The 23298-nt window shown below is 46.2% G+C and overlaps 1 protein-coding gene across 2 annotated transcripts in view; it reads left to right on the forward strand.

Annotated features, from left to right (window-relative positions):
- Window positions 1-1882: 1882 nt before the first annotated feature.
- The window catches only part of CAV1 (caveolin 1), a 35095-nt gene continuing 13679 nt past the window's right edge, over window positions 1883-23298 (forward strand). The window contains exons 1-2 of one of the 2 annotated variants that reach the window (XM_075014822.1): window positions 1883-2038; window positions 3175-3339. In XM_075014822.1, the coding sequence (XP_074870923.1) occupies window positions 2009-2038; window positions 3175-3339 (195 nt within the window). In that variant the 5' untranslated portion in view covers window positions 1883-2008. Of the gene's footprint in view, window positions 2039-2267; window positions 2403-3174; window positions 3340-23298 lie in introns of those variants that run through there. The other variant, XM_075014831.1, reaches the window with a different exon arrangement.

Consider the following 23298-nt stretch of genomic DNA (forward strand, 5'->3'; position numbering starts at 1 on the left):
TTGGAGAGGGTCCAGAGGAGAGCAACGAGAATGATCAAAGGTCTAGAGAACATGACCTATGAAGAAAGGCTGAAAGAATTGGGCTTATTTAGTTTGGAAAAGAGAAGATCGAGGGGGGACATGATAGCAGTTTTCAGGTATCTAAAAGGGTGTCATAAGGCAGAGGGAGGGAACTTGTTCTTCCTTGCCTCTGAGGATAGAACAAGAGGCAATGGACTTAAACTGCAGCAGGGGAGGTTCAGGTTGGACATTAGGAAAAAGTTCCTAACAGTCAGGGTGATCAAACACTGGAACGAATTGCCAAGGGAAGTGGTAGAATCTCCATCACTGGAGCTATTTAAGAAGAGGTTAGATAGATGGCTTTCAGGGATGGTCTAGAAAGTGCTTGGTCCTGCCATGAGGGCAGGGGGCTGGACTTGATGGCCTCTCGAGGTCCCTTCCAGTCCTACTCTTCTATGATTCTATGATCTGATGACGTTACTTATGGAAATATCACTCTCACGTTTGAAACTTCTTTTCATTTTTGTAGGTGATGAACTTCCTGCGCTATGAGACCAAAGCTTTGAGGTTCAAAGTTTACATCTAGTTATCCTAGTACAGTGGTTCTCAACTTGTGGTCTGCGGACCCTTAGTGGAATGAGACCATTTTGTATGTGGCTGCAGGCTCAGTTCTTGTGTCCCCATTCCCCCTACCCTCGACAGTGGGGGGCCTGCCCTGGCTCTCCAGCCCTATGCTATCCCCCTCATGTTACAGCTGTGTATCTAAGTTTTTATGCTCCAGTAGCCTAATATGCCTAATTTAGTACTTAAGGTATATAGAGATAAGAACATGCCTTTTGCCATCCTGGATGGTTGGCAGTGTCCGTGGAAAGGTCTGCACTAAGCTGGGATGGGCCGAGAGCCAAAAAGTTTGAGGACCACTGTCCTAGTACAATGTTCTACTAAAGGACGTGTCAGGTTATCTCTGCAAAAATACAGAAAACGACTGCTTGTTCCAAAACGGTAAAATCTTATACAGCAAAACAAGGAATTAATTCCTAGCACTAGTGCAAATTTCGTAACCTTAACTGTAATCACTGTGACAAAGTGCAAAGCATTGTTATTTATTTCTGAGAAAACCGAATCCTTGAGCTGCCATGGGGAGATTATAAAGAAACCCCATGCTGAAAACAATGCAGCATTTACCTCCACACCTCTTATTTCAAACTTCTGGGAGGTAATATGCCTGACAGCCATGCTACAATAGGTTGGCAAGGATCATTCTCCTCCCAGTGGAAGCACAGTAAAAGCCAGAGGGAACTGTTCCGTATTTGCATAGCTGTGAAATGAATCACGCGGGACAGCATCCCTCTTGCAACCCACAAGGCCCCCCATGTTCCACAACTGTTCTCGTACGTAGCAAACTGGTGGCGCCGAAAACCACCAGCCCTCACTGTGGTGTCGCCCTGCGACACAGCCAGTCTCCTGCTTTCCGCTCTGACCCGTCGGCGCCAACGGGTTAGTACGCGCGAGCCGCTGATAACTAGAGGCTTCTGACTGCAACCAGGGCAGGCAGCTTGTTATCCTCGGGCTCAAACGCGGGGCTCTTCCACCGCCGCCCTGGCAGCCCGCCGCGCAGCACAGTGACGACTACGTGGGTTTCCCTGGGCGCAGCAAGCAGCCGCCCGGCCTGGCCTGGCCTGGCCTGGCCCGGCCCGCTGTGTGTGGCTGCCAGAGCCACCTGGCGCGGGGCTGCAGCTCAGCACAGGCAGAGCGAGGTTGGGAAAGTCCACTCGCTGGGGGGGGATTGTTTTTCCGTCCTGTCCCCCCCTCCCCCCCGCGCTGGGGATGTGCCCCCCCCCCCCCCGCCCCCCGCTGGCATCCCAGCCAAAAGCAAGCAGCACAAGCCCTGGCCGGCCGCCAGCTGCCTCCCTGCGAGCCACCTCCCCCTCGCTCGCTCTCTACACCGCGGGCTCTTCCTCTCTGGCAGTGTCAGCGCAGCCCGGCTCTCCGTCCAGCCCGAGGCAGCATGTCCGGGGGCCAGTACGTAGAATCCGAGGTAGGATTTGCCCTGGGGTCGCTTTCTGAGCCGGTCACGTCTCCGCCTAGCGCCGAGGACCTGCGCCAGCGCTGGCTGGCTTCGCTGGGCATTCCTGGCACTTGGCTGCCGGCTCTCGAGCGTGACCCCTCGCCCGCGGGGCAGCTGGGCGGCGCTGGGGCAGGGTGCTCAGAGATAAGGAGCGCGAGCCGGGGTTTGCGCGGTTTTTTCTCCCCCTTTTGGTCCTCCGAGGAGGAGCCCGGAGCTGTCCGGCCCGCTGGAAAGTTCCTCTACCCACCCCGGGCCGATCGCTGTGCCGGCGCCCGGCGCTGTACCTCGTAGGGCCCGCGCCACCCCCAGCCGCTCGGCCAAGCCACAGGCTCAGGTGCAGCGCCGAGAGCTGCCGGCTACTAGGGACCTGCTGCACCGAGAGCCAGCGGCCACGGCCCCGCCTGCGGCGGCTCTTCGGCCCGCCACGGCCCGGTGGGGCAGGCTCTGCCCCGCAGCCAGTCCCTTTGGCAAGGCACCGGTTTCCCGCGCCGGGCTTCGGGCGGCCGGGGCTGGGGCTAGGGTGTGACGGACGGTGGTGGGACTCGCCCCGGCGGGCGGAGATGAGATCAGGGACTTGGGGCCGCTGTGCGGGGACAAGCGGGGGCCCGGCGCCGAGATCGGGGCTGGATACAGAGATGCCGGGAGCAGGACCAGGGACGCACCCGTGGGCGGAGGGGCTGGGGCAGGGCGCGGGCAGCAGGGGGGCTGGGGGGAGGAAGGGGGCGCTGGGGCGGGGCCGGGCACGTTCCTGCAGGAGGGGCGGTGGCTGCGGAGGGCGCGGGTAGCTGGGGGCGTTGGGGAGGGGCTGAGGCAGGGCCGCTGAGGAGGGGCCGGGCGGGGACGGGGGCAGGGGGCGCTGGGGAGGGGACGGGCACATTCCCGCAGGGGGCGCGGCGGCTGGCGTTGCGCGCTGGCCGGGGACCCCTGGCGGCGGCCGCGGGAGTCGGTGAGGTGCCTGGTACCGAGCAGGGCGGGGTGTGGGGTGGGCTGCTGCTTCTAGCCGCTTAAAAAGGCAGCGGGGCGCTGCCGGGTCCGGGTCCGCGCCCTCCGCTGGATGAGCGAGCGAGCCCCGGGGAGCTTCTGACCGCTGCCCGCTGCGTCCCCAGGGGCTGCTGTACGGCGCGCCCGCGCGGGAGCAAGGCAACATCTACAAGCCCCACAACAAGAGCATGGCCGAGGAGCTGAACGAGAAGGCGCTGCACGACGTGCACACCAAGGAGATCGACCTGGTCAACCGCGACCCCAAGCGCCTCAACGACGACGTGGTGAAGGTAAGGGGGGGGGTGTTGTTTTGGGGGCGGGGACTGTTGTGAGGGAACTGAGGCTGTTGGGGGGGATCAGGGGCTGTGGTCGGGGGGTGCAGCTGACACCGGGGGTAGCGGGGATCGCGCTTGTGACAGCTCCGTGCTCCCCACTCCCGGCTGTCCCGGCAAACTTCGCCAGCGGGGGTGGGAGGGGGACGCGCTACTGTCTCGGCTGAAGTCGCCTCCCGTCGTCTCCTATGCAATGCCGCCCCCCCCACCCCCAGGCGGCCTGCTGCTCCCGCGAGTGGAGCCCACACAGCCCGGGGTGCGGTTCGCTCTCCCACGCCTGGAGCTCTGACAGAGGCAAACCAGCGTCTCCTCTAGAGCCCACTGGGGGCCAGCTCCCTGGTAGCTCAAACTGCGGGGGGGCTCCTGCACTGAGGTCCCAGGGTCAAGTCCGCCTGTCTGTAGTTACAAGTGGGGGCTCATCAGGGTCCTCAGCTAGGGAAACTGTAATCCACAGCCCTGTAGGGTGTGGTTGGTTGTCCCATGTAGTGGCACCTAAACCACTTACACAGCAAGAATGAGTCTTCTCTACAGCTTTAGCAAACAGCCAGCTCACTAAGCTCTAGAGGTCCCAGGTTCAAGTCCTATCCCCTCTGTGGGCTGTTACAGGAGTGCAGCACCAGGGATGTGGGGGGGCTGAACCAGCTATATGCCCTCCATGCTAGGGGGACCAGCATAGTGCCTGCCCCTGCTCTCTGGGCATCTCTCTAAGCCTGAACCAGTTAACTGCTGGACCAACAGGTGCTGAACTGGGAGGGGATGTGTCACAATACAGACCCCAGGGACTGGGTGAAATGAAGTGTACCCATCCTGTCCTGCTGCTGGAGTCAAGCTGGTTGCAAGTGATTCACCAGCAAAGATTCCTGTATGTACCCTAGTAACAGAGAGATAGGCATGTTAATCTGTATCTTAACAGAACAAAAAAGCAGTCATGTCCCACTTTAAAGACTAACAAAATATTAGGTGATGAGCTTTTGTGGGGCAGACCCCTTTCTTCAGGTCTCAAGAGAGTGCCTGTTTCCGGTACAGCACTCTGTCCAGATCTGATGAAGTGGGTCTGCCCCTTGAAAACTCATCACCTTGTAAATTATTTTGTTAGTCTTTAAAGTGCGACATGACTGTTTTTTTGTTTTGCTGATAAGAAATAGCAGGGGGAAAAAATCAGGTGGAACTCAGATTACACTGTCAAGGATGTTGACCAGGATTTCACTAAATGATTTTCCTGTGGAACAGCTTTTTCCTGATCTAGATACACACTGCTCACTTTTCCTAAGCCAAGTGTTTGCAAAGCCATAGGGCCTGTTTTTTTTTTCCTCCAGTATTGAAAAGATGAAAACAAGCAATAAACAAGCCAAAAACAAAATAAAAATCCCTCAGTGCGACTGTGCGTGGATCTCTGGTCAAATTTTTAATTCCAGTTTTGATAATTCCAGCAAATCTGAGTTAATGGACATTCTTGTTATGGCCAAGAGTCAGCGAAAGCCTATAGTTGATCCCTCTTTAGCAGAGGGTTTTACACTGCACACCTGATAGTCAAGGACAATGCTGTTCAAGTTTGCTGGAATCTGAGGAAACAGAATTCAATACTAACCTGTTTCAGATCCAACAGTCAACTAGTACAATCCTAACAAAACAAAACAGCAGAAATGTAGCACTTTAAAGACTAACAAAATAATTTATTGGGTGATGAGCTTTCGTGGGACAGACAGTCTGTCTCACGAAAGCTTATCACCCAAGAAATCATTTTGGTAGTCTTTAAAGTGCTACATTTCTGCTGTTTTGTTTAGTTGGAGTACAGACTAATTCGGCTACCTCTCTGTTACTATTAGTACAATCCTAGTCCATCCTGCCAGGTAAAGCCTGTCTTTTCAGGTGCTTTCAAGGAAATATTTCATTCTCTCCATCCGAACAGTTTCACATTTGTTCATTTTCAAGGCAAGTCAATGAAATGCTTTAGATTTCTGGGGCCTAATCCTGAAAGGTACAGAGCACTCTTAAATCTCATTGACTGCAGCTAGGTTTCAAGGCAGCTACTGCAGCAGGGTCTGCCTAACTGTGGGGATCAAGCCCTCGAAGATTTGCAGGCAGATGGCATGCTTATGGAATCATTGTCATAGTGTTGGCTTTATGATCTAGAAACAAAAGAAGTTAAATTCTGTACACATTTCTGTACCCTGGGGTCTGTACTACCCCTCCCAGTTCAGCACTGAAAAATGGTAGTGTCAATAGTGTAAATCTTATTTACAAACCTACAACTTGTTTTTATAAACTGAAATTTTGTTTTCCTTTTGGCAATGGCAGAGGAGATGTAGAAGGGAGTGCCATGTAGAACAGCATGCCTTTACTCACTGTGTGCTGCAGCAGCCGTAGTAGAGGTCCCTGATGCAGCAGAAACTTCTTATGAGTCAGGGCCCCCAGGCAAGCTGGAATCTGAGAAACCACATAACAGAATTGAACAGAGAAAGAAAGAGTCTCTTGGGAAAGAAACATGGGGAATGAGAATACAGCTGTTAAACAAAGCTGAAATTTACTAAGTACATCCCTTCAATCCTGCTGGGACAAGATCTAGGGTACATCTACACTACAGGGCAGATCAACCCTGCTACGATCAATCTTCCAGAGTTTGATTTAGTGCCCCTAGCAGGGATGTGCTGAATCAAATTTACAGGGCACCCCCATCAACCATTATACTCCAGCCCCACCCCCCCCGCCCCCAGTATGAGCATGCAATGTTGACAGAAGCAAATGCTTCCATTGACCTCCCTTAGTGGAGACGGCGTGGAAGCCCAAATTAAGGAACATTGACTTTAGCTACATAATTAACATAGCTGAAATGATGTGCCTTAATTTGACCTTCCACTGTAGTGTAGATCTGCCCTTAAAGATAGGGTTACTTGTTACTCCCAGTGATCCGAAAGAAGGTTAGAAAGTAAGATTTATACAAATTGAAAAGAACAAAATCTTTGGTCTTTCTCTTAGCCAATCATGGATCCCTCTTATTCACAAATATGCTACCAGCAAATGCCCTAAAAATCCGCCAAGCAAACTACCAGAAAACTGATACTGCTTCCAAAGTATGCCCATCCCAGAGAGGGAGAGACAAGGAGTGTAAGTATATCAAGACAGTGTGCAGATCCCCAGCTTCAGTAATGAATCCAGTTTTTAGAGAGATGAGATAGATGAGGTAATATCTTTTTTTGGACCAACTTCTGGTGAGAGAGACTAGCTTTCAAGCTACACAGACTATCCAACTTTTCTTTATTTTACTAACAGCAACATATGCAAAATCCATAGGGCAATTGGCAAAGCAACATTTTCCCAGGTAGTTATGAGCAGGCAACAATTCATTTTGCTATTTATACTTTATTTTAACAGATCGGACCAATTTGCAAACTTTAGGTCAAAATTTCAGGGTTCTTTGATTATTAGTTTTAATTTCAGCTCATTAGAGGGTTCTCGGGATATTCATATCCAGTTTCTAATCCAAATCAAGACATTTTGAGAGATTCTGGAGAGGCAGTGTTGTCTAGTGGGCAGCAGTTGACTGGATGTCAGGTTATCTGGGCTCTGTTCCTGTTTCAACTTCTAGCTGGCTGGGTCACCTTATGTAAATCATTTTGCTTCTATTCCCCACTACCATTTGTACATCTCATCTGCTTAGGGCTTATCTGCACTACCAGGGAAGATCCACCCACTCAAGGTCGATCTTCTGGCGTTCACTTTCACACATCTAGTCTGGATCGAGTTCTCACACAAGATCAAGCTCTCAGGGGTCACAGTCAACCCCTGTACTCCTCACAAGACGAAAGGAGTAAGGGAGGTTGAAGGGATAAAATCTCCCATTGACCTTCTGTATAGACAGAAAAGTTAGCAAAGCTGAGATACGTAGATTTTAGCTACACAATTGACATAGCTAGAATTGCATATCTGGAGTCAACTTTCGTTATCTAGTATAGCCATAGCCTTACACAATATGCTGTTCACGTCAGAAAGTGGCTTAGGGCAGTGGATGTTTGTACAGTACCCAACATAACAGGTCCCAGTCTCACTGGGGGTCTTTAGATGCTACCATAGAAGAACTATTAAAATACAAGTAATAAATACTACAAGTGTAGGACTGTAGGGAGTCAGATTTGGGTTTCAGACCTATCTCAGCTTTGTTTAAAATATTTGTGTTTCAGCTGATTTGGAACCTTCAGTCTTTTTATCGGGCCTCCATACATTTCTTGCCACTGTGCTATGACAGTCAGACAGCAACATGGGGGCAAGTAAATCAACCATGAACAGTAAATGATTAGACCGGGAGCAAGGAATCTGCCTTGTAAGCAGCCCTTTAAAAGGCCTCAGAGTTGCCTGCACTCAAAAAAAATCTCATAACAAGTTTTAAAAATAGCCCTGGATTGTGAAAAGCAGGGATCTGTTCCCCTGATGTACATCACACTGAGCCATGTAATTCACTGCATCTGCACAGTGTCCTCTGCACCAGATAAAGACACTGTCTGGAACAGCAAAGTAAGGTGATGCCAGATGGGTAGAAATCAAGTAAAAGACATACACCTGTGCCTGATCTGTACTGAAGCTTGGTTCTGCAGCAAGATATATTTGGTGACTTTGGCTTCGGTCACAATGTATCTTTCGAAGAGGTGTGAAAGGGAAGCCAGGTGCTACAGTAATTGCTGAAAAGTGAACTAAAGGGCCTGCTTTATTTTAGCATTGAGGTGTATAGTAGAATTCACTGTACCTAAGGCCTTCTCAGTTAAGGTGAAAACACAACACAGTGGGGTATTCTGTGTGGGAGGACAGATGGTGTTGTCTTTGGGGGTAGGCTAGCCAGGCCATGCTTTAGAAACTGTAGGGTCAATTCCCGAACCAGTCAAACTGCTTGCTCCTTGGCAAGTCACTTAGACTGTGTCTACACTAGCCCCCTCCTTTTGGAGGGGGCATGATAATGAGGGATATTGTCAGATGGTAATGAGGCACTGCCATGAATATGCAGAACCTGATTAGCATAATGATGACCATGCACAATTCACAAGTGCTGCTTTCAAAATGCACGCCCCCCATGTGGGCAGGGGCCTTTTGAAGGAAGCCCCCAATTTCAAAAGCCCCTTCTTCCCAAAACCAAATGGTAAGAAGGGACTTTCGAAATCGGGGTTCTGTCGAAAGGCTGCCATCTACGTGGGCAGTGTGTGTTTCGAAAACAGCACTTTCAAATTGCGCGCAGATGCCATTATGCTAATGAGGTGCTGTATATTCATGGCAGCACCTCATTTGCATCTGATGATATCACTCATTACCAGGCCCCTCCAAAAGATATTGATATTGATAGTGCTTCCCTAGCTCACAGGTGTGTTCCAAAGATAAATACTCTACAACTTGTGAGGTGCTCAGGCCCAGAGCTGGAGGACATATGCACCAACTCCAACGTTTAGGCACCAATTTAAATTCTCAAATCCCTTGCTGAGCTGCCACCTAACCTTGAAGATTCCTAAAATATTTTGGTACCAACATGTTCATTGTAAAAGTCCCGAAGGTGCCTACATTTCTGATGCTGCACATATGCACAATACCTGACTGTAGATGCCTGGGCCCGAGCATGACCCTCAAACCAGATGAAGATTGGTGTTGACTCAGGCCCTGTATTTCTCAGCTGTGGGCCAGATTCAGCAGGCATTTTAAAGCACATTGAAATCCAAACAAAACAGCTGGATGAGGGAATGAGGCTTTGAAATACCTGTGTCCCTCTGTAGATTTGAGACTCAGATCCTACGGCAATGTACCCCATGTAAGTACCTTCTATAGTTAATATTATCCCTGCCCAGTCTCCATCTATGGGCTGGGAATGGGGTGGGGGAAGAAAGAATCTTTCAACATTTGGTTTTTTTCCTCATCCTCACAAAAGTCTCATTCTATGAGATGCTGAAGGCCCCTGACTGGGTAGCTTCGTGCAGGGCAAGGTTCTAAATTAACCACTGCACTCAAGTCTCTTCATGAGTGTACAGTACTGTGTATTCATCAGTCTGTGTGAGAGAAAAATCAGCTTGCTTTAAGCAGTGCCGTGAGTTGCCCAATTTAAGCAGACGCACCATTTGGACTGAACTACCACAGGGTGAATACAGCAATATTTTCCATGGATGGTCACTCAGTGTTGTCAATGTATTAGCTTCAGCAATGTGCTCAGCTCACATGTCAGCTTGCAGCAAATATTCTTGTGATAAAATTTTATTAGCATTTATGTTCCTGGGACACGAATTTCATAGTTACATGCATGAGTAATTCCCAAATTGAATTTGAATACTGACATGCAGCAGTTCTGGTGTGCTTCCACATGCATCCAGTCAGGGAAGAAAACAATACCACATGACTTATTTCATATACCTGTAAGGCCTGTCCAATCCTCGCTAACCAATACAGATTAGCTTGTTTATACTCACAGGTATATTTGATAAGTTTAATATCCACACAGTTGAAAATTGCCATAAAATTAATTAACATATTTTCAAACAACAAATACATCTCAGAGGGCTGCAACATTTCTGGATATGTCATGGGTAGTAAAAAATTTGCTATGTTTGTCAGATTATATTTTGATATATTTCAAAATTTTTACTCAGCTTCAGTTGAGCACTGTTTCATATTATTCTTTACAAATAAATCAGTCAGCACCTCTGTAATTTTATTTTTCCTATGCTCTCAAATACTCTGTTGACAGAGACCATACTAGTTTGTAGAGAGATAGAAAATAAATGCCATAGTGTTTGCTTGCCATTTTGTTTCTTGGTTTATTTGCTGTATGGTGTACCTTATAAAAAATGACCATTGATTTTGTGTCCAGCTACAGGGTACCTAGCTTGAGACCTGCAAGGTCTAATTTGTGAGGGCTGAGAACCAGTACCACCTATTTGAAGATCTGGATTCTCTGTATCTCAGAAGAACATGTCTTGTTGTCTCACCTTGCACACGAAAATTGAGGCACCAAAAACTAGTTGTCGTTTTCAAAATGTAGACCTTCCACAGTATCCATAAGTTGCTGTGCAGATCTGTTACAATCTAAAGTTACAATTTTCCTAAGATGTTTTTCATCTGCTTAGGAAAAAATGGGGCAAAATTCTTAGTTAAATGTGTGCAACCCCGCTGAAGTGAATGTAATGGCATACATGGAAGAGAACAGAATTTGGCTTGTGTAAGCTTTCTTTTAAAAACTTAGTTCAGTTTGCATATGAAATTTGAAAGTGTGTGTTGCTGCAACATTTTGAAATAAAGAGAGGGTTGTGAAGACATGCTGGCATTCAGTATGTCAAGATTCTCTGAGGTTCTGCTTGTCAGAATCTGGATGATTTTCAGGTAAAGCCAGACTTCACATGTTCAAGAAGACACTTTCTGAGGGTTTAAGTCTCTACAATTTTTTCAGTCAGAAAGTATTTGGAGGTAGAGACATGGGAAGGAGGAGAGGTAGACTGTAATTTATACCTATGTAGATGCAAAGCTTCACCTTTAAGAGATGTAGCCTATCCTCCTCTAGCTATTCTTTGTTTCTTACACAAGCAGGGTGGGCCATGACCCTTTGGCATCAGTAGGCACTGCTAGTGATGAAACACCTATCTGGTTCCCACTCCTTGAAGTCATGAGCACATCCAACCAGATTATATCTGTGTTCTACCAGGGTGTGGTAGTCAAAAAGTGCCCATTGCACCCACTGGAAAACCCCAGGCAAGGCCACCCACAGGTTGGTTCTCATTTTGTTTTAAAAAGCAATGAACACCAAATGTTTACTGCCTGAGAGACACTTCTTTCTGGGAAATATCTCCTGAATATTTACGGATACAAACAAGGAGTTTTTGCACCTAGTTTAATTTGCAAAAGCTTGTATCATTTTTGCTCAAATACAGTTAAGTATTCCGTCCTTCCACTTCAACAGCTTATTCAGCTTCACGCAGTTCAGCTTACTACAGGATCAAACATATTCCAAAAACTTTGATCAGGTCTGAACACACATCACGTACACCATTTACACTGGTATCAGGGAGGGCACTCCACAGCCTGCTCTACACTAGGGGCCAATGTCAACCTAAGATATGCAACTCCAGCTACATGAATAATATAGCTGGATTCAGGCCTTCTGATGGGTGCAGGGGAATGCAAAGGAGGAAGTTTCTCTCTGGCCTGGTGTTTCAAAGCCAGCAGCCAGAACTCTAGACCCCTTTGAACTGCCATAGAAGTGCTGCTCCACTGCTCTGTGAGGCTCGGGAACTGGGGGATGGGGGGCGGGGCGGAAACAGCACCATGGTTTGAGCAGTGCAAAGAGCTGACTTCCCTAGGCCTGCCCATTCCACCCTTCCGGGGTCATGGAGCTGAAACGTGCAGTTTACTCCACCGCAGTAAGTGTAGACATACTCTATTGTTGAGACTAGCCCATGAGCCACGCTGGCCTGGCACTCCCTGTCTATGTATCTTAACGTGAAACTTGGCAGAATTGATTTTTTTTAACAATTTTAACAGGTAATATCAGTGTTTACTTGTAAGTATTTTTATTTATTTAACTTTTCACAGCTATTGAACAAATGACTATCTTAGTTCACAACCCTTCTGTGAGGAAAGTCAGTTTTGTCATCCATGTTTTACAGATGGGGATGCTAAGGCACAGAAAAATTGTGGATTCTCCCAAGTCAGTGATAGTGGGTTGAAATAGTTTAAGTAAATGAAAATCTATAGCTCACCAGGACTTTTCTTCCATCGGAGATTTAATTCACAGTCCCTTTCCTTTATTTCTGCACAGTGCTGATAGTTTCTTACTGCCAAATATTAACATGCAAGTATGTATTTGGCCCCTTAATGGTATATAGCTCCTGAAGTTTGGACAAACTTTACCTACCCATACACTGACAGAACAAGGAGCAGTGGTCTCAAGTTGTGGTCGGGGAAGTCTAGGTTGGCTATCAGGAAAACTGCTTCACTAGGAGCATGGTGAAGCTCTGGAATGGGTTAGCTAGGGAGGTGGTAGTATCTCCTTCCCTAGAGGTCTTTACGTCCCAGCTTGATAAAAGAGTTGGGATCGGTCTTGCTTTCAGCAGAGGGTAGGACTTGATAACCTCCTGAGGTCTCTTCCAACCCTTTGCTTCTATGACTCCGGTGACCTTGTTCAAATGACTCTTTGATAATAGTTCTGGATTCAGGGATTAGGAGACTGATTCACCATTGCAATATTCCAGTGTTATATCAGTATGCATTGTTTTCTAACTGGCATAATGCAGATAGAGAATCGAGGCAAAGTGTAGCTCTTCTGAAGCATCAGCCTCCCTTTACATGGCAAGGAAATAGAGATACTGGGCATTATTTTGCTGAACTTGTAAGTTTAATCATTCCTATGTGTTACAGTGGTTAACAAGTAATTGTATTTATTCTCATCTGTATTTATTCTCTTTTTAAAATATTTTGTTTATATTTAGGGCCTCATCATAATTAAACTCCTGCGCACTGGCTTCCTATTCAACATCATCAACTATGATTCAGAACTCAACAGAAAAATGTTTATTTGTTTGCTACAGTGACAGAACTATCAGTAACTATTCAGTGCTGATGCTTATTGTGTTAGTATTTTTACATTGCCCCAAAGTATACCAGTTGCTTTACAGAAGGCAAAGGTGATAACTGATATATTTCGACAGACTGCATGTAGCACATGAACTTTAAAACCTCTTTGACAAGTTCAAGTTTGTATTTTCAAGGAATAAATGTACCATTTGGGAAAGAAGTCCTGATACGCAGCATTGAACTCTAGCTCACAATTCTTCATTAACAAAACTGGGAGTTCTGGGACATGAACATGCAAGGAGCATGCAATAGAGAGATCTGCACATTAGGCCCAAAAAGGGAATTTTGCACTTTGATGCTTTTTCAAGCAATAAGAAGCAATAAATCAGACTAAAATGGCTTGGCTAAAGTTGTAAAACTAGGGCTGCCTGCTAATTGAAGAGAACATCCATGTCAATTAAGTTAAGCCCAGTATTTCTCAGTACCCTCCAACTGCCAGCCTCTTAATACATGCAGAGGGTTCAATTTCATCAGTGGTGTCACTCCCTGGCTTTAGTGGACTTGTACATGGGATAAGTTTGGCCTATAGCCTTGTGGTTATCGGGAACACATGCTATGTGTTCAGACAAGTGGGAACTGATAAATGCAGCTTCTCAAATAGGAAGTGAGAAGATACCATTGCAGCTTAAGGTGAAAGCATCACATTCCCTGTTCAGACAGCTGCTGAGCTGAATTTAAACAGAGGTGTTCAAAAGTGCCAGGAAAAGGTCATTGGGTTTTGGGCATCTGCTTCCTTCAGGCTCCATCAAAATCCCAGCCCTTACTCCTAACAAATAACAAAAAGCACACTCCATTTGCACACCACACATATTTACCATTGGCCTCATTTCTCTGCTCCCAATGCTTTGATGAGCTGCACACAGACATATCTCTTTTTCTATTCAGAATTCATTGCAGGAGCCAGTCCCATGACTCACAGGGACATTTGTAAGAAAAAAAATCAGTATTTAAAACTTAATTCTTTTAACACTGTTACATGAAGATCCATAATTTAAGGTCTTCTGCAAAAAGTTTTAAAAGAAGAAATGCAGAGACAAATATTAATTAATTAGACTTTATACAGTCCTTATGTGACTTGTATTAATGCTACCTTCAGTTCTAGGCATGCCCAGATTAAAACCAGGGTGTCAGGCATCTGTGTGGAAGAAGAAGGAGAAAATAGTTACACTCATCCCTCGTTTAATGAGTACTCTACTTACGAGTACTACTAAAATGAGGGACACATATACTTACGAGTACTTGCTAAAACGAGAGACACATGTACTTACAATTGTTCACTATGCGAGTGAACTTCCCCGCTTATACGAGCCGGCCCCTGGGTCCCTGGCTGAGGCGCGGGGAGACCCTCAGTCCTGCGGCTGGAGTGGAGCCAGCCACAGGGTCCCTGGCCAAGGTGCAGGGAGACCCGCAGCCCCACGGCTGGAGCCAAGCCAGCTACGGGGTCCCTGGCCAGGGGGCGGGGAGACCCGCAGCCCAGCAGGACCTGCTCCCAACACTCCCCTTGTGGCAACTCCCCGTGCACCCCCACTCTCCACCCAGTCCCAACATTCCCCCAGCCCACAGCTCCCCATGCAACCCGCCCCGCAGCCTGCTCCAAACACCCACCCCATCCCATTCCAAATCCCTCCTCCCAGTACCTCTGCTGCAACCAGGAAGAACACGCCGCCACCTCCTCCACCTGAGCCACCTGCAGGTTTTAACCCTCCCTCCTGCTCAGGGACCCAAACTGCCCCCAGCCTTTAACCCCCTCCCAACCACAGGTTCACTTACCTTTCAAAAGCAGTGCCACCTGCTGCCACTCCAAGCACTTGGAACCAATCAGAGACGTTTACACGTATTTTAATAGGAACTTAGTGTCCCTCTTACGAGTTTTTGCCTACAAGCAAAAAGTTAGGAACCAATTGTGCTTGTATAGCGAGGGATGAGTGTACATATGTTTATGACAGTCAAAGGAAAAATGATTTTTTCAATTGATGTTAAGTGGCTGCCCAGTGGAATTGGATTTTGGGAAACTATACTTATTCTCATCAGACTGATGCGTTGATGCCTTCACACAAATTCTCATTAAGTTTAATTAAAATTTTTATTATTGATTTCTTTGTTATTAAGGAGATTGTGTTTCTAAGTGGGGAGATTTACATGAATGAGAAAGAGGCTAGAGAAAGTGATACTGACGCACAAAGCATTTCAGCTAGAACCAGATCCAAAGGCTACTTTAGCTAATGGAAATATTAACAGCAGCAGGGCCCTAAAAACAAGTCATTGGCATTGTTTTAAAGAATAATTGCATCTTTTAAAAATATTTATTTCTCATAAAGAAATCCTAGAGTGAAATCCTGAAATCAGTGGCTGATTCCTCATTTACTTCACTGTTGCCTGAATTTTACCTCATAATTCTGTGTGTGTGTGTATTTTTTTTTTGGAAGTAGGAAACATTTTCAGATATTGTCGATATGGGTGAGTGAATCAAACATATCAAATTATGGAGTGTAAAACAAAGTGGCACAACAAAGTTAAAGATAATTGAGAAAAGCTTTAGTGTGGGGAAAATGTAGTGACCTAATCTAGCTTTCAGAACACCAATTCTGATGGAGGGAAATAGCAGGTTTCTTTCCTCTATGACAAACTTAATCTGGCAGTGTCAAAGATATTTTCCTATGGAGTTGGCTGGTAGGAATACACCATCTGGACAGGATGTATAGTAGTACTTAAGATAGAATCTGATGACTTGTTGAATGGGTAGTCTATCAAATCCCTCAAGATCTGTTGAGACAGATTAGCTAAGAAATTGGATAAAGGCCCTACAAAGAATGCCAAGTTGTTTAAAGATGTTATATTAGTGAAAGCAGGTGGATTTTTTCCCCGCATTTTTCCTGCATAACTTTGCTCTCCCCCTTAGTTACGGTGACTTCAGTGGGACCACTCACCCAATCAAGCTACCCATGTGCTAAGAAATTTGTACAGGCCTTGATTATACTGAAGCAATAACCCTACATAATAAGGAACTAGATGCTTTCTTCTTGGTAAAACTTAAAACTGGAGCTCAGTGTATTAATAGCAAATAATTAGAAATGCTCACAAGCACGTTGTGATTTTCTCAGATTGATTAATTATTTAAATTATGCACTGAATGTATGTGTGGATTTTTTACCCATTAGAATGATCTGATATTTAGAACTGAATATTTGAGTGGTATTGGTTACTTTTGATTGGACACTTGGAATACTTCTCTTTGCCAATTGGGGGAGTATCAGCCTTACAATCTGGATTCTCATTTATGAAGAATGCAGCATTTACTTTCTGTGAATACTCTCAAGTACTCACCAAAGATTCACTATTTCCATGAACATTCTTTCCAGGAAATGAATTTAGTAGACTATTGTAGTGCAAGTGAATGCAAAAAAAGGAGGAAACACAAAGCAAAGTCACTTTAAAATTTCAGTATACTTGGCATTTTTAATTTATTTGCTACACTGTGTATGTTTTATGTAAAACTGAGAACCTGACTATTTGTGATGCTTTTTTTTTTTTTTTTTTTGCTAAAGGAAGAATGTTATCCCTGGGGAACATGAGCAGCTTCTATGGAGGCAGCATGCTCTGAGGGACTGATTTTCAGGGTTTGAAGCTGAGGTCTAATCTTGATTCTTGTATTCATTGGTTGTGTCATCTGTAGCAAATTACCTCTTTGTCTCAAGTACCTGAGTGGAGTCCTGTTAAATGTCTTCTGCCAGATGAAAGGTCAGAGTGATTTCCCTGTTTGGATGGAACTCATACCATCTCTGTATACAATCAAAACAAAAAGCAGTCAAGTAGCACTTTAAAGACTAGCAAAACGGTTTATTAGGTGAGCTTTCGTGGGACAGACCCACTTCTTCAGACCATAGCCAGACCAGAATAGACTCAATATTTGTGCCTTAAATATTGAGTCTGTTCTGGTCTGGCTGTGGTCTGAAGAAGTGGGTCTGCCCCACGAAAGCTCACCTAATAAATCATTTTGCTAGTCTTTAAAGTGCTACTTGACTGCTTTTTGTTTTGATAGTGTACAGACTAGCACGGCTTGCTCTTTGTTACTATTCATCTCTGTATACTGTTAGTAATTCCTAATGGCTAAATATACTTGTCAAAACATGAGGATATGTACCTTTGAACAGTAAAAAGTTCTTTGTCAGGTACCAGATAGCACCAAATGGCTGTATTTAAAGGGGTTAGTAGTGGAAAGTGAGACACCTGAGCATCAGCATTCTGTGTATGTTTTCAGGAACAAAATATAAAAGTCCCCAGAAATGCAGGTTATTAGACAGTGCTGCCTCCATCCTTGGTTCTAGTATAAGAGCAAGTTTTTGTTTAACATGGAAAGCAAGTGAAGAAGATTCTGAGTTCCCCATCTTCCTTCCCGTCACCCAACACCTAGGTATGTGCAACCCAAGGCAGCAAGGAGTATCACATGACAAGGACCAAAATATCTGTTGGAATCTTTTGTAATAGGGACAGCAGCCCACCATGCCCATTCCTTTGAGGCTCTGAAGTGCTTTGTGATGTTATTGCTCCAGTTTATTGCAAAATCAAAATAAGTAAATTCACATAGTTTCTAGGAGGCCAGGCAAAAGAGGTGAAGGAGTAGCTTAATGACGCACAACCCTACTCCTTCTGCTTCAACCCTAAACCAGCCCCATAGCCCGCCGAATCTTCTTTTCTCCTCACATTCTGCCAGGATGACCTAATATGCTTTTGCAGTGTCTCAGTTTCTATGACACCTGGGAATGACTGTCAGGAAGGTTCTTGTGTGGACGCATGCATGTGTGTGTTCTTGTGTGCAGGCATGGATTTTGCAAACAAAGTAGGAATGTTTGAGTCAGGGAAGCATTTCAAAGCTTGGATGCTTATCTGCATTGTATCTGCACCTCTTGGGTTTTTCTTGCGTAACTTTTACCAACTTCAAACCACATAACAGTGTTCTCCAGGGTTTGTGACTATACATTTTCAGTAGTCAAAAAGTAAGTGGAATTACAAATAGCTAAGACCAAAATCGTCTGGACCTCCCATTTTTAATAACGTACTCACTAGTGTTAACCACTTCTGGTAAAAGTTAATTCCATCATGGTATTCCCCTCCCAATTGCTACTCATAATATGGTGTGGCTGTGGTCATTTTATGATTATCTGCATCTTTGCTTCAACTGAATTGTTTTTAAAGGAAGTTGACAACAATGGAAAAATTTAAATGATAAACTGATCATAATAGGGAAAGAGCTTATCTGCTTCCTGCTATACGCTTTTTACTAGTCTTACAAGGGTGCAACATAATCTTGCAAAAATATTGGTTTATTTACTATGAGAAAAACTTGCATTGAAACACAGTGCTGGCATTAAAATCAGCCTCAACATTTCACATTAAGCATGCTTTAAAAACATATTTACCCCTTTTTGTGGCTTATATAGAAATATACTGAGGCATGCAAATTAGTCATTAAGCATTTTGCTTTGGATCAGGCTTTGCAGCCTAGCAGAGCAATTAAACACATGATTTCAGTGGAACCATTCATGTGCTTGAAGTTAAGTACATACTTAATTGTTTTGCTAGACTGGGGCCTTCGGAGATCAACTGTGCAAGGGGCTGAGTGCTTCCCTAGGGAGCTGAGCAGCCTTCCAATGACTTCAGTGGAAGTTGAGGGCTTGTAGCACTTCACCATGATGCTCATCACTTTGGCTGTATCTACACTATGAGCTAATATCAATTTTAAGTCAGTAAGCCCCATTTTTCCAAGTGCCTGTCCTCACTGTAAATTTCATTAGCTCGATTTATGGAGCACTAAGTAGTAGGCATCCTTCAATCCCGAGGAATCATGGGTTTACACCCCAGCTGGACTGATTCAAGCAGTGTCTTCTGTGGTTGTGCAATCCAGTCCGGGAGTGGCAGTCCTTTCCGCACTGTGAGCAGCAGTAGGCAGATGACGCTCTGGTATCACGGGCACAGATCTTCCTGACAGCTCTCCTGTCTTCCGCTTCTTTCACCAAGGTAGTTTCATACATAGCAAGAGCTTCCTTCACTCCCTGTTTCCAGGCATGCCTGTCTGAGGCAAGCGAATGCCAGGTGTTCACACTGATAGAGAGAGCACTGAGGTCACGCTTGCATGTGTCCTTGTAGTGCAATTTAGGTCACCCTTTTGGCCTCTTTCCAGATGCCAGTTCGCCGAAGAGGAGGTCCTTCGGTATTTGGCCATCCGTCATGCGTGAGACATGGCCCAGACAGTGCATACGCCTCTGTTTGAGAAGGGTGAACATGGAGGCAGTGCCTGCCCTCTGAAGCACTGCGCTACTGGGGGACCTTGTCCTGCCATGAGATACCGAGTATGCGCCTAAGGCAGCGCATGTGGAATGTGTCGAGCCGCTGCTCTTGTTTTGAGCGCAAAGTCCATGTTTCACTGGTGTACAGCAGTGTGCTCAAACACAGGCTGTGTAGACCTGCACCTTGGTGTGTACAGTGAGCTTATTGTTAGCCCATACTCTCTTTGTCAGCCTGGAGAACGTTGTGGCAGCTTTTCCAATGCACTTGTTGATCTCGCTATCAAGTGACAAGTTGTCCAAGATTGTCGAGCCTAGGTACACAAACTCATGGACGACTTCCAGTTCATAGTCTAGCACACTGATAGATGGCTCGTTACCCACATTTTGGCCCATCACTTGGGTCTTCTTTAAGCTGATTGTGAGGCCAAATTCCATGCATGCATCCGCAAAGCGAGTTATGAGTGACTGCAGTTCCTGCTGAGTGTGAGCAGCAATAGCTGCATCGTCAGCAAAAAGGAACTCCCTTAGTTGCTTCGTAAGCACCCTGGTCTTCACTCTGTGCCTCGACAGTTTGAAGAGGTTGCTGTCCGTTCTTATGCGGAGAGAGATGCCCTCTGTAGCAGTTCTGAAGGCATATTTGAGCAAAACTGCAAAAAAGATGCCGAACAGTGTTGGAGCCAGCACACACCCCTGCTTCACTTCGCTGAGAATCTCAAAGGGTTCGGATGTGGATCCGTCGTATATGACGGTCCCCTTCATGCCTTCATGGAAGGCCCTAATAATGCTGAGCAGAGTTGGGGGACAGCCGATCTTAGCCAGAATCACAAACAGACCTTTTCTGCTGATGAGGTCGAATGCCTTGGTCAGGTTGATGAAGGCAATATACAGAGGTTTGTTCTGCTCCCTGCACTTTTCTTGTAGTTGCCTAACAGAGAAAACTATGTCTATGGTGGACCGTTCAGCTCTGAACCCACACTGAGACTCAGGGTAGACTGGCTCCGCAAGAACGTTGAGCCACTTCAGAACAACACGTGCAAATAGCTTCCCTACGGTACTGAGAAGGGAGATGCCGCGATAGTTGTTACAATCGCTTTTGTCACCCTTGTTCTTGTAGACAGTAACAATGTTAGCATCCCTCATATCTTGCGGTACGCTGCCTTCTCTCCAGCATTGGCAAAGTATTCCATGCAGCTCTGAAACTAGAGTACCATTGGCGCATTTGAGCATTTCTGAGGGAATACCGTCTTTCCCTTGGGCTTTTCCAGAAGAGAGTGCTTTTAGCCTGTCGCTGAGTTCCTCCAAGATGGGCTCAGCATCGAGTTCAGTCATGGTGGGCAGAGGCTCGATGGCATTCGGGGCTCTCTCTGTAACTACGGTCTCTCTGGCGTACAACTGTGAGTAGTGTTCCACCCAGCATTCCATCTGCTTGGTTCTGTCCTTCAAGACTTCGCCCGTGGCCAACTTAAGTGGGGTAGTCTTTCTTCGTGATGGACCGATGGCCTGCTTGATCCCATCGTACATTCCTCGCATGTTACCAGTGTCCGCGGCCTGCTGAATCTTGGAGCAGAGTTGGAGCCAGTAATCGTTGGCACACCGCCAAGCAACCTGCTGCACTTGACTCCGAGCAGACCGGAGCGCCTGCAGGTTCACCTCACTGGGAGAGGACCTGTATGCAGCCAGTGCCTGTCTCTTCTTCTCAATCAGGGGCATCAGCACTTCAGTGTGGGCTTTAAACCAATCAGCAGACTTGACTGTCTTCTTCCCAAAGGTGGATATTGCAGTATTATAGATAGCATCAAGAAGGGCTTTCGAAAATTGGGGGGGGGGTCCTTTCGGAAGGTTCCATCTCCATGGGTGGCACGCAATTTGAAAAGCCGCACTTTTGAATTGCTGCGGCCACCATTATGCTAATGAGACGCTGCATATTCATTGCAGCGCCTCATTAGCATATTTCGAACCTGCTCATTAACATGCCCCTTTAGAAAGGAAGGGGGACATGTAGACCCAGCCATCCTGTATGTGCCCCACAACGACCCACAGTTCTCTGCTCTGGCCTGTTCCATCTCCACTGCTCTCAGATGTGGAGGAATTAGGATTCAGGAAGATGGCTTCAGTTCAGCAACCAGAAGCCTGTGGCTTTAGAGTCATTAATGGCTGAAAAATTCTCTTTCTTTTTCTTTACCAGTAGCACAGTCTGAAACTTTCCCGCAGCCAGCCACATCCCATGGCTTGACCCCGAACCAATAAAAGGAAGTGCTGAGCAAGATGCCAGGCAGCTTGCACGTGGTGAGGGTCACAATTTTCAGGTGCTAGCTATAGCCGGGGGTCTTTTAGTCTCCTGGGGGGAGTCTCCCTCTGGTCACGATTTTTGGGTGCTAGCTATAGGCAGGGGTCTTTTAGCCGCGCGGGGGATGTCTCCCACAGCAGTCACAATTTTCAGGGCTGGCTGTAGCCAGGGGTCTTTTAGCCACCTGGGGGATGTCTCCCTTGGCAGACATGATTTTCAGTCAATAGAAGAAAATAGTTTGTCACTAGAGTGGCTGTCCTCTCAAACCGCTTTTTTTTTTTTTGTATGGGCTTTGTCCAAATGCCAAAGGGGCTTGCTACAGTCAGGGGTATTTTAGCCACCCGGGGGATGTCTCCCTTGGAGAACATGATTTTCAGGTGCTGGCTGTAGCCAGGGGTCTTTTAGCCACCTGCAGGAAGTCTCCCTTGTCGGTCAAGATTTTCAGGGCTGGCTATAGTTAGGGGTCTTTTAGCTGCCCCGAGAAGTACATGTTTCAATGAAAACAAGAAATCCTGTGGCAGCTACTTCTTCTTGTTCTCGAAGGTACAGGCTAACACGGCTACCTCTCTGATCTATGTTTCAATGAAGGCAATCTCGTAGCTCTACAATTACCACAGTTCTCAAAGTAAGGCTTGCAGGGAGGAATATTCTTGTTCTGAGGGTCTTTTGTGGCAGGTCTAAACCTGGCTGTAGTCTGGAGTCGTTTAGCTGCTCCAAGCCATAACTGATTCATTCAAATTTCAGTGTAGCAACTGTGTCTACTTAAACATATTCTTCTTCTAAGGGTCTTTTTTGGCAGGAGGCCTAAATCCAGATTCAGGTCCAAACATAATCAAAGGGTCTCCCTGGGCAGTCAACATTTTCGGGACTGGCTATAGTCTGCTGTCTTGTAGCCTTTCCGAGCCATTATTGTTTCAATGATTCATTCGTTTCAGTGTAGCACCCATGTCTATTTAGGGTCTTCTTTTCCAGGAGGCCTAAATCCAGATCCAGGTTCAAATATAATCAAAGCCTAAACACACTGCTGATAGGGACAGGTGGTAGGTCTCCCTGAGTGGTCATGATTTTCGCAGCTGTCAAATGTCTGATGTCTTTTAGCCGCCCCGAGCCATTGCTGATTCATTCGAGTTTTAGTGTAGCATCTGTGTCTACTTCAACACATTCTTTTATTTTCAAGGATTTTCTTTGCCAGGAGGTCTAAATCCAGATCCAACACTGCAAAGATCCAGTACTTTTGCATCCTGTTTTCAAAAACCTTTTGGTTGGGACAGGTTCACTATCCCTCCACTCCCCTCAATTATAAAAAGCACAACTCTTATAAAGGCAAGCCAGATCCCCTGGGAAAAGAGATGTTAGTTTAACATGGCAGGGAAAGAGGGAAATGAAATATGGGAAGACGTCATCAAATACCCACATCTATTTGCAGGGCATTTTTTTCCCAGGCTGCACCAATGAAAACAGCCATACTGCTACAGGGCTCAGGGAACTGTGGAATAGGTTCTCACAATACACTGCTGCAGCACTCAATTTAAACTACTTGTGTGTGGCAGCAATAAGTCAATTTTGTGGGGAGCATGTGGGAAGGTGAGGATGGCCAAAATCGAATGGCTAAAACACAGCGCTAAGAAATGAATGTTAATAAATTGGATTTTAGTTTGTAGCGTAGATGCAGGCTTTGATAGTTCACACCCAAACTGGTGTCTGTAAACGGAAACTTTTGTGGGCACAAACAATAGTGCTTCAAGAACACTGCAGTAA

The sequence above is a fragment of the Carettochelys insculpta genome, chromosome 1 (assembly GCF_033958435.1).
Source record: "Carettochelys insculpta isolate YL-2023 chromosome 1, ASM3395843v1, whole genome shotgun sequence".
NCBI lineage: Eukaryota > Metazoa > Chordata > Testudines > Carettochelyidae > Carettochelys > Carettochelys insculpta.